This window comes from Anguilla anguilla, chromosome 6 (genome assembly GCF_013347855.1).
Source record: "Anguilla anguilla isolate fAngAng1 chromosome 6, fAngAng1.pri, whole genome shotgun sequence".
NCBI lineage: Eukaryota > Metazoa > Chordata > Actinopteri > Anguilliformes > Anguillidae > Anguilla > Anguilla anguilla.
Window position 1 is genome coordinate 22301496 of NC_049206.1, and position 17040 is coordinate 22318535.

The following is a 17040-nucleotide window of genomic DNA, read 5'->3' on the forward strand; positions in this document are numbered from 1 at the left end:
AGTGGAAGAAGTGGAAAATGATTATAAAAAACAGAGCATGACCAATTATAATAACACTTCTGCTTTCTTTGAGTATAATGGCTCTAGCTCAGGCAGTCAGCTTCTTAGTAAGGGTCAGCCTTTAACGGCTCAGCTAAATCTGCCTCTACAAGTATTCCTGACAGCGAAATCCTTAGTACTGTATTGCGAGTGTTTTAAATCGGATCATTTGTAGTAGAAATTAAGGAGCCGTTGTTGCCGGCAGTAAGTTCCCTGTCAAAGAGGTTAGCTTGGAGAGTTCAGACTTACTGGGTTGATTGTGTCTGCACTCTATCCTTGGTCCCCCCCCCCCCCCCCCCCCCCCCCCCCCAGGTGACAGGACGAGGAGTTCACTAGGCAAAACATTGCGTGGCACCTGGAAACAGGGCTGGCTTATACTGAATATATTTTCAGCGGGTGTGGTGCAGTTGGATTTATCAGTAGCCAATCAAATGACCTCTTTTCATTCGCTCTATGAGCCGTGCGCGTAGTGCAGGGTGTACTGCCAATTTCGGTAGACTGCGGCTGCAATGGAAGATGAGGATTATGATATATTAATCAGATGTTTTTCACAAGATGTTCTTTTGGAGGTGCAGTCAGCTGTCACTTTTTTTTTTTTCAAAAACTGAGTCTGGACGCTCACATTTGTTCAAAATTGTCTTCTGTCCAAATTAAAACATTGCAAAACGTTTATTATGTGAAACATGAGTTTTAATTTCCCATCAAACCTGTAGCTCAATATCTTATATATGCTATGCTATCACTAAAATTATTTAGAAGTTTTATTAAACAAAATAAAATCATGAAAGATCATAAAATGACAGTGTTACTATTCACTGCATTAAAATGACTCGGGTGTTGGTGAAACAAAAGACATTATAACACAGGAGTTTGTCATTCACAACAGTGACATGGCTTAACTGGGCGGGGATTGGACGAGTTGTGGTTTCGTCATGTTATAATTATGCTTATTTCGATCATTTATCACCTGGTTCCAGCATAGGTTCCAGCAATCAGCATAGGTTTGACTTGCATTGCTTACTCATAGACATCGCTAAGCAACGAAACTGCAAGTCTATCCCCATTCTCCACTGTTGTAACATCTGCAGTAGGCTACATATAGAATGTAAATAGAAAATATGTATAGAAGGTGAAGGTGAAGAAGATGTAAAACCTGATTTGCACCTCACACATGATTAGTAATTGGTCCGCAAATTATATTAAGCCTACAGAAAATCAAGATTGGCTGAAAAAGGTTTTACTTTTTTTTACTATTTACTTTTCCCTATAGGCATGACTACGTAGACAAAATATGTGGATTTAAAACATGACGAACCCACAACTCATTCAATGCCGCATATGTACCGTTCTTGTCCATAAAATGTTCTTTGCACGAATGTTATCATTTTATGTTGAAAAATACTGGACAAAGCAATACATGATCAAGCTGTTTATAAAATATCCACCAGTAAGATATGTTAGACTGCTCAATTGTATTAGTATGAACGAATACATATAGGAATTTTTAATTGTTATTAGTCGTTTAACTCAAATGCTAATTATTTCTGCATTTTTTGTTTTATGTTGATATTACGTTTATTACTTATTACATTTATTGTACCAAAAATAGATTGTCGCAAAATATTTCATTAATCATCAAACTCTATTTATAAAAGCAGTCTGTTCATAATTTGTATAAGTACTTTAGATTTTATTTTAACTGCAATCAATTATAATAAAAAGAAGGTGCGTTCATTTTCAATCTTCTTATTACAGACGGGTGTAAAAAAAATAACGAAGTACAGTACCACAATGAGTGTAAGAACAGCCATAAACGCTTATAAACAGAAATAAATGCAACAAAAAAGACAATGAAAAATAAATGCAAAGTATGCATTTTTCCTGCTTCTGGGATTTATATCAAAGTCAAATTTTGATAGGCTTTTGAATAGGCTATGATCATGCGCGCATTGCATGGAAAATTCCCGAAAGCAGCGATCCTCCGTACGATGGCCTGCGCTTTACGCCGTAGACGTGGTCTGCGAGCTTGCAATACTCCCCTCTGAATTAGGCTAATGAGCGTTTATGGTGGCCATGCGAGAAAATATGGAAAAACACACACGTAAAAGGCTTTGTGCAGCATACTTACTTTATTTTAATAAATGCTTATATTTTTACACTTTGTGCTTTGATTATACCATTTTTTAGAAATTATATTTTAAAACTGATTTAAATCAGGCTTGTTATCGCAAACTGGACCACCTCACATTATTTGCATGGAGCAACAGCTTAGACTATTATTCTTTTCTCTGAACGTGTGCACATTTCACCTAGAGAAACACAGGGACAGTTCACCAGAGTGCACACCAATTTAGGTTTGATACAGAAAGAGTTATGTTGACTTACTCAAACGCTTCTGTCTACTCTAGCCAGACGGACACACTTGCACCATACTGATCATTGGCATAAAATTGCTGTTTTTTTTGTATGAGAATATTTCTCTGGGGGTGCTCGCTCCATTCCACCCTCCCTCCCTCATCTCTCTCCCAGCCTCGCTCTCACCCTTCCCCTCCCTCTCTCTTTCTCTCTGCAGCATTGATGCTGCTGCCTCCCTCGTTGATGATGTCATCGCCTCAGTGCCGCGCAGCATCCCAGCCTTAGTCAATCAACAGAGCGATTCTGCCTTGTGGATTGTGGAGCACGCAACGCCCCGGATCCATTGCCCCCCCTTCCCCGGTCCCTTTGGCGAACCACCCCGTACCAGGCCCCACAGCACATCTGGCGTACACCCGCCCCGGGTAATCATCTGCCTGGGGTACGTCCTGCCCGGCTGCTGGGGACAAGGGAGGCTCTCAGTTCAGCGGAACCAACAGAAATAGGCAGTGGAGGCAAGAGCAGAGGCTGGACTGAGAGCCGCCTCACAGAATAACCCACTGCAGTCAGAATCGTGACACCAGAACGGTAAGACTGTCCCTCTCCTTTGTGTCTGGAGGATATTATCACTTTAACGATTACATGTTGCCTAAATTTGGTAGTTGGTATCATGACAGGTTGGGTTAGTTTTTCTGACCACCCAGGGACTGTCGACATCTCATATCATATCGTACGGGGCTGGGAACCAGGAATAATAAAGGGTACTGCGACAGATGTATCCCTGAAAATATGTTTGTGCGTTGCGACCTTTATCTTTAAATGCCATGGTTTTTAAGCGACTGAAATGCACTGTCGTGTAATGGGAAGAAGGAAACTGTGTGTGACAAATATGGCTTGCAGTAATAATCTATCTGCATTGTGCCTGGGCTCATATGGATAACATCATTTATTTTGGTGTGATTTCAAGATGCGAATCCTTAAAGATTCATTCGTTGGGAGTTAAAACAGCAGCTCTATTTGGAATTTCAGTTCGACTGTTCTGTTTTTAATTTTAAATAGGCGTAAACATTAAAGAGAGTCAGGGATATTTTGCTATTGCATCCTACGAAATAATATACGTTTCTGAGATTTATTCTTATTTCAAAATGGAGGTAGAGATGGCAAGCCTGGAGTCAGGGCGTCAGGGTACCCTCAGGTAAACAACTGGGGCACCTAGTTTGTTATTTATCATCGAACTAAAACATTGACTATGAAAACGTCGGTCTTCTTTTCCCATTCACAGCTTTGTCTTAGTTTTTTCTTATCGTGATTTAAACGTTTACTCAGGAATTTAATATCGAAAGACAGAATCTAAATACCTCTGAGGTTTTATGGTCAATATGCTGAGTTGTCAACTCCAACGTTTCCAACGGCGTCACGTCAGACGATTTGGTGATGCAAAGTGAATTAGTAGGCTACATTCTGAGTTATTTCTGTGTGTGATAAACGATGCATTATTTATGAAAACATATATGCATCTCCGTACAAGTAGCGAGATGCGAAACATTAGTTTTCCAGTGGCTGCAGCATTGAATTGTGCTACATATTTATTAAAGGCGTATGCCAGTGCACCTCGACTTTTATCGCGTACAAATGTATTGATATAAGACGGAATAGACGAACAGATAATAAAATGTATGTTTGGCTTTATGGGTGAATGGAAACGCATATCAGACGGATTCAAATGTAAAGCTGTTTACGTCGTGATGTACCTCGAAATTAAAAGCGGTTCGCCTTCTCTCTGTGGGAAGACGCGCCCATTTCACCAGACAGAAAAGGCTGTCATCGATATGAGGGGGGAAATAGAATGAAAGCAAAAGGAAAACATTTGTCATAAGATGATATATTTATTAAAAATGTATTTTTAAAAATCAAAGTTGTAATGAGTTTAATGATGTACCGTCGATTAAGTAAGCAAACATCGAACATGAACATCCAGCTATCTTACTGTGCTGACCTAAATAGGCTAGCCTTGGACATGATACAACTGCCGAAGATAGGCTAGCGTTAAGACAAATAAATTCTGCACATCGCAGGTGTACATACCTGTGCATGACATATCATAATATGAGACATCAGATACAGGTGGGCATTTGGTGGATGTCTTGTAATTTAACATTGGCGATCAGACGTGTAAGCTACTCTCAAAGATGTCTGATTGAGATAGACAATGTCTAGGCTGCATAAAGCCCGTCATAATATTTTCCCACCTCTTCATCATCTCATATATGCATGCATAATAGTTTACTGTGAATTAGAGCACTTGTGATAAGATAAAGACGCCTCAATTCAGTTATTTCGAATGACTAAGCGATATGACTGTCTTGACCACAGTGTTGCCTCCTGGTATTAGCCTTCGTAATCACGCAGGCTACAATGGATTTAGCCTTAGCTAATGAGTGAAAATGAACATAGAATCAACCATTCAGCTATTTCCCCACTGCACTTGAAAATGTCAAACAAATGATAAGAATAAAGTAAGTCTGAATGGGAAATATCGTGGCCTATATGACAGTCAGGTGGATAGTAGATAGAAGAATGATTCAGACTGCGTAGGGTGGCAACGCTGCCAAACTGGCATTGCAGATGAGTCTTCCTCCACTATAGGAAGCAGGTGGGGAGTCCAGGCGGAACAAAGCCTCCAGTTCATCTCTCTGCCATGGGGGGAATTTATGGTTCTTAATTTGTGGAATCAAAGATGGAAGAGATGCTAACTGCACTGCACAGAGGAAGAGGAAGAGCTTATTTTAAAATAAACAAATCAAACAAACAAACAAAAAAATCTGTCGCACAATGCTGAATCTAATTTTACTGGACAATTCCTGCTTACTGGAATTAATTTGCTTGGTGTTAGATTTCCTATTGTGTAGGTAATGATTACACAAGATATAACGAAGTTATTGACAAATACCCAAATCTCAAAATAAAGCTATTTTAGCTGTTACACTAGGGAAACATCGGATCCATGAATTGCTTGGGTATCATAACCAATCATATTTGTAGTTACTATGGTGTTTTGCCTGCAAACAGAAAGGTTCACAGAAGCTTCAGGTAATTTTCTAACTCTGTTGGACTTCAATTCTTTCTTGACCATGTAACTTTCTTTCCCCCATTTTTCTGTATTCCCCAGTTTGGAATGCTTACTCATAATTGTGGGCCTGTCCCACTTCTGCATTGTCAGGTGATTTGGGAGCACAAACACCTGCAGCTTGCTGCTGCACCTCCTCTGCAGTCCATTGCTGTGCATTTTTTTTGGGCAGAAGGGCTGCACAATCTATGCAGCTGGAGGGAGGAGACCAAAGGGTCGAACAATCCAAAGGTGCCCAGTCCAGCCAGAGGTGTCCATATTGTCTGATGAAGCAGGAAATCCCTGCTGACTGAATCAGTCCCTCCCTTGGTGACATTATGGCTGACTGTGAACCCGCCCTGCATATCTGCCAGCCATAGTCAGCACTGGATGAGGGCATGGATGAATGTACTAAGTACTAAGTGCTGTGTGAAAGCACTTGACTAGTGCTTTAGCTAGATGCCTATATATAACTATAATAGTGCTGTTCGCTGTATAATTTACTTAAAATTTAAGTGATGCACTTTAAAATAGATTTGTTAATATTGACGAGAGCTATCCATTTAATTTATGACTTGCTAGTCATAATTGTTGCTTACTAATTAACAAGTGCCTAAACATTTCTGTAGTATCTAGATTGCCATCATGATGTAGCTAGTATTTCTCAACCTGGTACATCATTGCTTTTTTATTTTTGGCTGGCTAACTACAGAGATAGCCACTGTCTAAAGCTAGTCATCTTACTACTTGATTAGTAAGTTGAAACATCAGTTTAGTCTGTTAATATTTTTATTTATTTATGCAATTTCTTGACTAGTTGACTAATCAGTTAACTTACTTACTACTTGTAATTATAGCTACTTATCCTGGTTAACTGCAATCAGTAGCCTAATGTTGCAAGATAATACATGCTGTTGTTTAAGTATGTATTAATTTGAACTAATTCACCATTTACATTAATTTCCTTATAGTTAGCTATTGAGTTATTGATTTATCTCTTTTAAATCAGTCTGAGCATTATGTTTGGTTGGGGCTTGTTTTCATGAAAAAACATTTTTTCCAGTACATTTCACAAAAATGAAATTCAGAAATGGTTCATTCCGAATATGGCTTCCGGCAAAATTGGAAGCTGCTTTTGCCTGAGCTGTAGTTAATAGCATTGAAAAGCCATTTGTCTCAATGAATCACTTAAGTATAATTGCTGTAAATATAGTGGCTACAATGATATCAATTTCCCTTTTAACAGTCTCAGATATTTACCTGAGATTGTGAACAGCTGTATCTGTCTTCCATTCTCCGTCTCTCTTACTCACTCCCACCCACACACACATACATGTGCACACAAGCCCGCACACGCACACAGCATACTGTTTTGTTTTACGCAGTATCTCTTTATTCAATTTTTGAATTGGCACAAATTATTTTGTTTTATATAATCTGTTACATTGATTACAAACCCCCGTAGGAGGTAAATTCATTTCTTTACCTGTTTAATCTGGACAGTATTTCTTAATTCCGGGGCTGGGTCTTCTTTTGCCTTGTTGTGTCTGTGTTACTGGGTTAATGTAATCCCAGGGCGTGGCCTGCCGTTTTTGCCGTGACTGCACTTCCTTTGTTGCTTTTGTGGAGCGGATGCCACGCGTCTGTTGCCACTGGCTGTAGCCGACCACTGACCATGCGTGGTCCTTTCATAACATGGCTCATTCCTGCTTTAGCAGACGTGTAATATTCCCACAAAAACAGGATCTGTGACATTGTAAGAACAACGTACTGCTGCCCGGGTGTTACGGCAACATGCACTCAGGCTGTGAGCTGGCTTGGCTACGGGCTGCTCCTATGGATTCTTTCTGATATTGTCTCTTCATATTCAGATGGGTTCATGATGGGTTTTGATTAACAAAGAAATAAGCCTACTATACAATGGGATACAATAGGCTCCTTCATTTTCAGAGACTTTTGTATTGTACAGTACAGATTTTAATGTGAAATATACAGCCATTAACATTTAACCAGATGTTTAGAATTGTAAGATCAGATCTAAAAAGGTTATAATTGGGTGTAATGGTTATAGGCAGAAAATGTAGTGAAACTCTATGCATCAGCCAGTCTGAAGCTCTCCTAAAAGATATGCTGTTGACCAATTTCTGGAGGAATTCTATTAGATCAATAATGGTAAATAATAATAATAATGAAATAATGATGCCATGACATAATGGATTTACTACACTTAATCTATGGGTCTTGAAGAGAGTTTTCATTTTGAAAGAAAACAACAACCTTGAAGCTAGGACATCATTGTGGTGTTAAAAACATGTTTATTAGTGTTGTTTGACTGTAAATGATGAGCCTGACCAATTTTTCTGATGTGATGAGCGTTTTTCTATGACTCTTCAAGAGCAGTGCTTCTCAAACTTGGTCTTGGGCACCCCTGTGTCTTCTGATTTTTGTTCAAGTCAATTCCATAAATTGTTTATTACAGAAAATTAGTTTTAGTCCATTCTGAATTTTAGTGTTTGTTTGAATTTATTCAGACTGTAGCTCTGTCTCATTTAAGCCTTTGTTTCCCCGCAAACAGATGTTGCAGTAGACAGGTGTCTACATGTTCCGCATGTACAAATCGATTATGATTTTGGCCGTCAGTTAATCAATCAATCAATCAATACATATGGTGTATGAAGTATAGCCTGCATTGCAGACTACGGCTCATTTAATATTTCTGTAGACTCTGGAAATGGCTATTTTAGCTAGAACAAGTGCCACAGACTCAGAGGTCCCTAGGGCCAAGTTTGGGAAGTCCTGTTTTGAAGTAATGCTTTTCTTTGAAGTGTGACGTGTCCAGTGCTGACCTGTCCTTGGTGTCTTTCCCTCAGGTTATAAAACAACCCCCCACCCCCCTGCCCCCTACTGACGGGACCCTCCCCAGCGTACCTCTAAGTGGGCGGCACCATGGCAGGCGCCTCGGTGAAGGTTGCGGTGCGGGTCCGCCCCTTCAACTCCCGCGAGATTGGTAAAGATAGCAAGTGCATTATCCAGATGACGGGGAACACCACCAGTGAGTATCCGAACTGACAGTTCTCCCTTCCGCCCTGGGGACTGAGGGCTTTGTGCGAACCAGAAGCAGTTCAGAGTCAGAGGGTTAATGTTTTCCATCGCTTTCCTGCCATGCTGTGCTCTCTGTTCTGACAAAATGATGACTGTATCTTCTGAGTTAAGACCTGTGGAGGTTTTATGTATGACATTTTGCTTTGTCATTATCCCCTTGTGTCATGTGTGCGTTTGTGTGTGTGTGTATCTGTGTGTGTTTGTGTGTGTGTGCATGTGTGTTTGTTTGTGTGTGCCCACGCATATAAGCGTGTGTGTGTATGTATGTGTGCATGTGTGTGTGTGTGTGTGCTTGCATGTACTGTATGTGTGCGTCTATGGGTTTGATAGATGGATGGTAAATAGATCAACATATTAAGATGAAGGCGGTATAATGACTGCAGTGGTTCTTAAATATAAAAAACTGTATTTCAATATTATAACTTAGACCCACGTACATGTATTGTTTTCTTTTCCACAAACAAGACTAGGTGTCCTCAGATTTGATTATTGTCTCTTACAAATGTCACAAATGTAAGACATTTAACATTTACTGTTCCACAGACCACATTTTAATGCATTTTAATGTGTTTTGAGTACATATAATTAGTAATTAGTTATTTTACAGTGTTAATTGAATTAGTGGTTTAGTTAATTGAATATAATTTCACAGCAGTAAAAACATAGGAATAACCCCTTGTAAGTCAGTGCTTTTGAAATAGATAAGGTTGGCTGTCCAAATAATGGAAATAGCATGTTCTGGATTTATTTATAGGCTTTTTATGTGGAAAAATAGTTATTTTTACATTTGTTCATTTATGAGAATGATGCAGTGCATGACTGCATGTTGCACTATTTTTTCTATTTGTGATTAGCTTTACAATAGACTACAGACTTAGTAAACAAATAAATCAATTGTAATTGAACTAACAATAGTTTTTTATTTATTTTTTTACTTTTCGGCACTGTGCTATAATATAATTAGTTATTACGTTGACAGTATTTTCATTTTACAAGCATTTCAAAAGATTAGAAATGTTTTTTGTTTTTGTAAATTTTATAACTATTCTTTGACTTGCTAGAATCTTATTTAAGTTCATATGGTTGCTAATATTAGCATTTGGGTGGCCTTGACCTCAACCCCCAACAGTTATTGTTCCTTGAGAAATGAATGATGTCAATGATCATAGAGCTTTTCATTATTTCCAGGCTTGTGCTTTTGTCTCATTCCCATTCGTTGAACCAGGGCACTCACTGCTGGCTGCTGCTGGTTTATGTCCAATGCACATTTAAAAGCTTCCTGTCTGACCGCCATGCTTCCTTGAGAAATACTGAAGAGAGCCTTATAGAATTGCTTAGTTCCTTTTGATAAAATTGCTATTGACAAAGGACTGTTTGTGGTGACAAAATATGCCGATAGTTTCATGGTGACGATTTCTAGTCTTATGTGTTTTTGACTAGATAGTCTGTGTCTGTGCCTGGAAATAGTGTGAAACCACCTGCATTATGTGCCCAAAAATATCACACTGTTGCAACATCACAGCTGTATACAGCATTATGTGTTAGTCAATAACATATTTTAAGCTGTGGTTGAAAGGTATCAGCGAGGCTTCCAAATAATTGTATTTCAGCAGAACAACATTGTTGTAGTTTCCACAAAGCCTGTGGTCAAACAGCCAGGATAACCCTAATAAAGTCTAACATGGTTTTCCAGGTGAACATAAAAATAAGGCTTCGGGTTTTACGCATGATTTATGTAAAGGGGAGTCTCAGGTAGTTTCGGGTATCTGGATCAGTGACGTCAACATGAATGAGCAGTTCCTGTGAAAAAATGAAATCAGTTTTCAACGACACATTTTCATTTTGTGAGCAAGCCAAAGCAGAATTGTTTGTCGGCCATCTTGCCCCATTGGAGGGAGCAGAAGTGTGGGAAACCAGGAAAGACGGAGTGGGCTTTGTCAGGGAGGCATCTCAAGAGAGATTTCTTTTCCAGTCTACCACACAAGGCAGAAGCCATTTTGTCAATAATGGATGAAGCGTTTGAAATATTCACAGTTTGGCCTAAATGTACTGGTCTTCGCTTTCCTTTGATAGTTTATGGCTAACAATGTGGTTCCTTATCAACGTTCACTGTTTCAGAGGTGTTCATTGGAATTCTTCCAGATCCTAGGATTCCATAGTAGACAGGATGTTCATCTTGCTGCTCTCTCTTATTGCAGTTTCACAGTTTTCCCACTACTCTCCTTAATGGCTTCTCTGGCACGTCTGTGTCCTTTAGACTCACAAATTCAAGCTGACGTACTGGTCTTTATTGAGACCATTAATTATGTTTAATGACCTCAAAAGACATATTACAAGAAATAAATTAGAGGCTGCGAATGCAAGGGGGAGCTTTACAGTAAGGGGAAATGTCTCCATCTGTCACCTGACATCTGTTTTCGGCATGCAATCCAGCCGATGTATAAAATTCTCTGAATGTTTTTGTGATGTTGCAGCTACTCAGTCACAGAAACATTTTAGGGTTTATATTTTGACTGGGTAGTATGATTCTCAGAGTATGTATACTGGCTGGAATAAGGGATACTGAAACAGGAAATGACATGCTCCTCACAGCATCAGGGTGCAAGTCCACTCATCTCTTAAGTCTTCAAGCCATTTCTATTTTCCCTCATAACTCTTTTCCTAGCTTCTCACATAACATAGAGAGGTGCCAGGCATGTGGCATCAGATAGATATGGTAGTTTATCAGCACAGAGGTCTAACTAGCCAGCCAACAGCCTGGACACTTTCAAGTGCCTCATGGCTGAAGCTACTGTAAATAGGGTTGGTTTGGTTAGTACTTGGATGGAAGACCTCACAGGAAAACCGGTGTGTTGCAGACATATGCGAGGAATGTAATTTGGATACAATCTTCCCTCTGGAACAACCAATACAAAAAATGCCCATATGTAGTGAGATGTTAAAGTGTTCCTACAGTAACTCACTGTGGTCAGTAGGTTCTGTTGCATATATCAGGAAGGGTGCTCCCTAAGGCGCTTGCCATATTTCTTATCAGGCTCTGAGTCTAGCTATCGAATCACAGCCCCATCCAACTGGCTAAGTGATTCTCTACATCTCAACCTCAGCTGATGTGTGGCGAGCACTCGGCTGCAAAATGGCTGATTTTCATCACCGAGGCGAGTGCCACACCTCCACTGTAAGAAGCATTATGAGATTAATGAAATGTACGGTACAAACGCAATCCATCATCAGCTCTGTATTTCCAATTCATGGAGCTCTCAAGCAATGTCTTAATGGCTTTTAATTATCCTTCAAATTCAGGCTCAGTACCTATGGAAAATTTAGTTCATCATGAATAGTTGTCTGGCTCTCCAAATGATGAACAGCTTACAACGTTTACATAATGACTTCATGCCCCATCTTCCCCTTTTAAAAATATGAGGCTATATTTGCATCGATACACACATCAACCTATGCTGTGAGTATGCCTTCAATAGGATTAGACTCTGTTTGATACAGAAATCTGTGGTATTTAGGTAAAGTTTGTGGTTAAAGACATTATGTTATATTACATTCATTTAGCCGATGCTCTTATCCAGGTGACTGAGAATGTAGAAGACATTCTCTCCTTTCCATGGATTTACTGCTAACTTTACAAAACATCAAGACACAGCCTATTTTCAAACAAATGATAGGGCTTTTCAAAGACATTATTTTTTCAGTGACAGGAAGTGCAGCAATCTCCTGAGGTGAGGAGAAAAAGTTTTTTAAAAATGTTTCACATAATACAAGGGACTTGGATAACAAAAATATGTTGCAGTGAAATTTTTCTTTCAGAAATACTATTTATTTTTTATTGATTGTAGGTAACGTAGGAGTCAGCATAATTGAATATAGTATAAGGTTCTTTAGAACTTAAGACCAGAGTCTCGTGTCCCCTACAGGGAACAAAAATGAATTTCTGGGTCTTAGGAGGATATGGATATATGATATGAACAGATTTCAACAAAGCTTTGTACTGCTTGGTGATTCCACTTAGTGTATATTTGAAGGATTTAAAGACAGTAGCCTTAGCCTCACTGAGCTGTGGGATCTGTTCGTTGTTTGCCGGGCATAGAGGACCATTAGGCAGGCTGAGGCCGAGGCAGACCTTTGGGAGTGGGTGATGTAATGGCAGTTCTAGTGCCTGTCGCTGGAGGCAGACCAGGGGGTGTCAATGGCCCTCTGTTTGCTCAGCCTGAGCTGGAGCTTTGTCTCCACGTTACACGCGGCTGCATGCTCGGCAAAGGTTCGGCAAGTGTTAATAAACACACAGCACCCCAAAATGCGAAAAATGGCATGGCTTTGACTGGTCTGGCAAGTCTGGATCCAGCCTTCTATTTAATGACCAGGCAGAAGGGCAGTGGCCAGGCGTGAGCACTGAGCTCAAGGAGTCCTATTTGTGTGCCATATTGAGTCTTAACAAAGCACCATGACTGATTTAATTCCTCCACAAGAATGCAAATGTCCAGTCTAAGGCTGTGGGACCTCAAGATTAATGGAGCTCCTTGGCCCTTGTAAATAGAGCCCTTTCTTAGCTGTTGTCATGCTGGATCCTCTGTCGTGCTCTTTTGATCATCCGCCCCTTCAGCTTACAAATATTGTGTCAGCTGAATCAACTCATGCTGTAAATTATGTGTGTACTGAGGCAACACTAATTGAATAGGAAATGCCCATCTGGAAGCGGAAACATCCACTTTACTGTACAGAATATGGGACTACTTGCTCTACTGGCATGCTGGCTTGTAATGCATCTGATTCAAAAATGCATTTTCACAAAGAGTAACTAATGTGATTATGGTAATTGTCACCTCATTGCAAATATTTCCACTGCTGGTCCACAAGACAATTAACGAATTACAGCTCACCCTTGAAGTCACACAGTTTAGCCAAATGAGTGATCTGTCATGATCCTTCACATTGATCCCTAATGATGGTAATAGTGATCCCTAATGAAGGTGGATTCATGAGGATTCATCACGCTATTGAGCCTGCTGATGCACTCAGAACTCTCGTGCCTCCATAATATTGACTCCCTCACGTCATTATTGCATGTCTGACTGACTTCAATGATGCCCACTGTCAGTCTTCGGTAGATTTGGGTGGGGATCATGGCCAGCCCCCTAGTGGTAGTCCAGCTGGACTACAGGATGGCACAGATTATTAGTACAAAAGTGGGAGTTTTAGGGTATGGGGATGGGAGGGGAACCAAGATGCAGCAGTGGGTCTTCAGGCCAATGATTGTACTGTCTTGACCATTGTGGGAAGTTTGTTTCCCCACTGGAGGCCAGTACAGTTCATGACTGGAACAAGAGTCCACCCAAGTAGTGGATAGCCAGTTGTTTTGAGGAACCGTGAGATCTGGCAGTCAGTTACTTTTTCCTGGGAAAATTAAGCTGCTGCATATGGTGTTGGTGGGCCATTAGGGGATGGTCTTTCCTCTGAACCAAACAAAAAATGCAATTTCCCAGTGGTTGATTTGAATTTCCCCAATTTACTCTGGAATACCTGGAGATCTTTACAGTTCATATTAAAATTAAGTGAGATGAGGAAAGGTGTGCCATAATGCAATTATGGAAAGACTGCAGACAGTTCTGTGTCCACTATCCCTGGAAACCATAAAAAGCCAGGTAGATATTTGTTGGATTCAAGACACTTAAAAGTACTGCCTGAAACACCAAGTATGGTCAAGATTGTGTACAGGAGCTGGTGGTCTTCTTCTGTGTCTACAGTTGCAGGAATGTCCAGTCACATTAGAACAGAAGAGAGGGAAGATGCTCTGTCTGACTGAAGCACTTCAATGGTTGAGAGAAGGGCAGTACCAGTGGATGGACTGGTCATGGTTGGATTTCATACTGTATGTGTCTGCATCTTACAACAAGTTCTACTTCCATCAAGAAATTGCCTCTAAAAGTGGTGCAACCAGTTATTAAGTTTAAGGGGTCAATTACTTTTTCCCGTAGGTGATATGGGTGTTAAATAACATTTTCCAACATGTTTCCTTTGGTCTAAAATTACATTTTGTCTAAAGATCTGAAACCAATCAGTGTGACATATGTGCAATAATAGAGGAAATCACTTAACACCAAGTTCAAAGTAAAAATAAAATTTAGGTTACTGAAAATGGAAATACAATGCATGAATAAGTGAGAAACGATGGCATAAATGCGCAAGCCCTTTTGTTTTCTTCAGCTTGGCAGTCGGACTGGTCACTGCACAGTGGTTCAAGAGTGGGGTGGGCAACTCAGAGACGCAGAGAAGGCATTGACGCACCGACATTACCTATTACTGCCAATTGTAAGAAAGGCTTGCCTGTTCTAAATGCTCTGTGCTCTTCCCAGCTGTTGATGTAATTGTCTTGTCCTTAATCTATTTTTTATGGGGGCAGCAATGATTCATGCTTCAATTTGCCACAAAAGGAACAGAGCAGAGGGCAGTATGATTACAGCAATCAGCAGCTGCCCAAGGAGCTGCTGCCACATTATGCAAAACCAAAACCCTGCTCTGATATCTTATTGGAGCACTAGGCCACCTTCCCAGAATGCATTTCAAGTGGTCTGTCATGAGGTGGAAGGAGTGGGTTGCCCCCACCTAAGTCAAGCATCAAAGCAGAGGTTCAGAATTCACATCAAAACACAGGCGAGATCTCATGCGAATCCAAAGTGTCGGTTCTTCGGACGGTTCTGTTACAACCCTCATCTTTCAAGCAATTAAATTTACATTAGTTACATTAGTGTCTGGATTGTTTGAAGCTAAGAAATATTTCTACTAACACACTGAAGTAGAATAGCTTTTTCATTCCACTATGCTTTTGCGTCATAGAATGGAAGTTCAAGCACCGTTTGTTTCTGAAATGAAATACAGCCACAGATCACAGTTTGATATTGATTTGCCCTTGCTCTTAAGCTGCAGCTAACCACACACAACCAGAGAAGTCTGCTGTATACCATACCTGTCTTTAATCCCTCCCTTTGTACTATAACTGCTTTTCTGGAATAATATGAATAAATAAAAAGATGTAAGAGGCAAGCAGCTTATCACATTTGTAAATGTCAATACTTCCTTTGAAAAGCTACCTCTGTTGTGTCAACTAGACACCTATTTTCACTATTCCCTCTTGGCCCTGAGGACAGATTTAGAAGCAAGCTATTATTGCAACTCAGAAGAATAGGCTGCCAACCTGAATGCTGAGTCACTGAATGACATTCTCACAAGGGTTTCTGAAATATATAGCGGCTTCAAAATTGGATTCCTCTTTGTGTTGTATGCATGCATGTTTGGAATTTGCTCCAGCTTCTGCTCTAATTTTGTGAACAATAAATCGTAGTTTAAAAAAAATTTATTTGCTGCTAAGTAAATATCCAATTTCCACCATAATTTGGAATGTCCAATCTACTAACTCCAGCCAGTGTATTCAGTCCCCACTACTGATTCGTAATAGTGTAGATATCTATGGTTCTCCTCTGAAACACGTGGTGTCACCAGCTGCTTCTTTTCACACCGCAGACTACATTTAAGCTTCAATAGAGCTTAGAGACAGAATAAGACCTTTCATATGTGGCTTTAGCATGCAGTCCATGGGTGCCAGCTGGGCTGCTAGATAGTGATGAAATGTGCACCCCTAACTGACTGAACCCAATAACTTGGCAATATAATCGCTATTGTGCCACAGTCAGCAATGCTCTGGTCTGGATTCGATTTGATACCGTGGGGCTCATTCATACACTGTAGTGATGCGTCTTAGCTGAATGATACATCATAGTTAAAGGTGGCACTATTACTACAGTTCGAAACATCTATTACCACAGTATTGTACATGGTTACATATATCCCTTCATGAATTTTCTGAAGATGTAAATTAGAATGCAGCGGTAGGGAGATTGAACTTGAAAAATGAATAATATGAGTTCAGTATTTAATGAATCTGTGTGACTTCCATTTGGATGTGGTGGTAATAGACCTAAAACTTTAAACCATGCTGCCCCACATTCACTTTTAGAAGCACCAATGGAGGAGAAAATTATCTCCCATTTTAAAACTAGGCCAGAGGCATCCTCACCTTCACCCTCACAGGCTCAGTGGACCACTCACTAAAGCTCAGCTTAGTGTAGCAATGTTTCCTGGAGGAGAATAATGCAGGAGAGAGTGACCCAGATGTTCACTGACCTTCCACGATCACTCTAATGCATGGTGAATGGATCACTTGTCACCTTTGTGGTGCCTTAGTCCACACAGCAAGCAGCAATATTCCACTCGTAATGTGTCGCTATTCGAGAACGGATTCTAATGGAACACCTATTCCATCGACAAAAACCCATCTGCTGTGTTTAACATATTCTGTTTGTATGGTAACACTTGTGTCATATGATGCAAGTGTTACCACGCAAACACAGATAATAGGAGCTATGCCATAGCTCCTATTA

General features: G+C 40.1%; 1 protein-coding gene across 11 annotated transcripts in view; it reads left to right on the forward strand.

Moving 5' to 3' along the window:
• The first annotated feature begins 2639 nt into the window (after nt 1–2639).
• kif1ab (kinesin family member 1Ab) overlaps nt 2640–17040 on the forward strand; it is a 61527-nt gene continuing 47126 nt past the window's right edge. For 10 of the 11 annotated variants that reach the window (XM_035422354.1, XM_035422357.1, XM_035422355.1 and 7 more), the window contains exons 1-2: nt 2640–2979; nt 8368–8549. In XM_035422354.1, coding sequence (XP_035278245.1) covers nt 8444–8549 — 106 coding nt within the window. In that variant the 5' untranslated portion in view covers nt 2640–2979; nt 8368–8443. The remainder of the gene's footprint in view (nt 2980–8367; nt 8550–17040) is intronic. The other variant, XM_035422362.1, reaches the window with a different exon arrangement.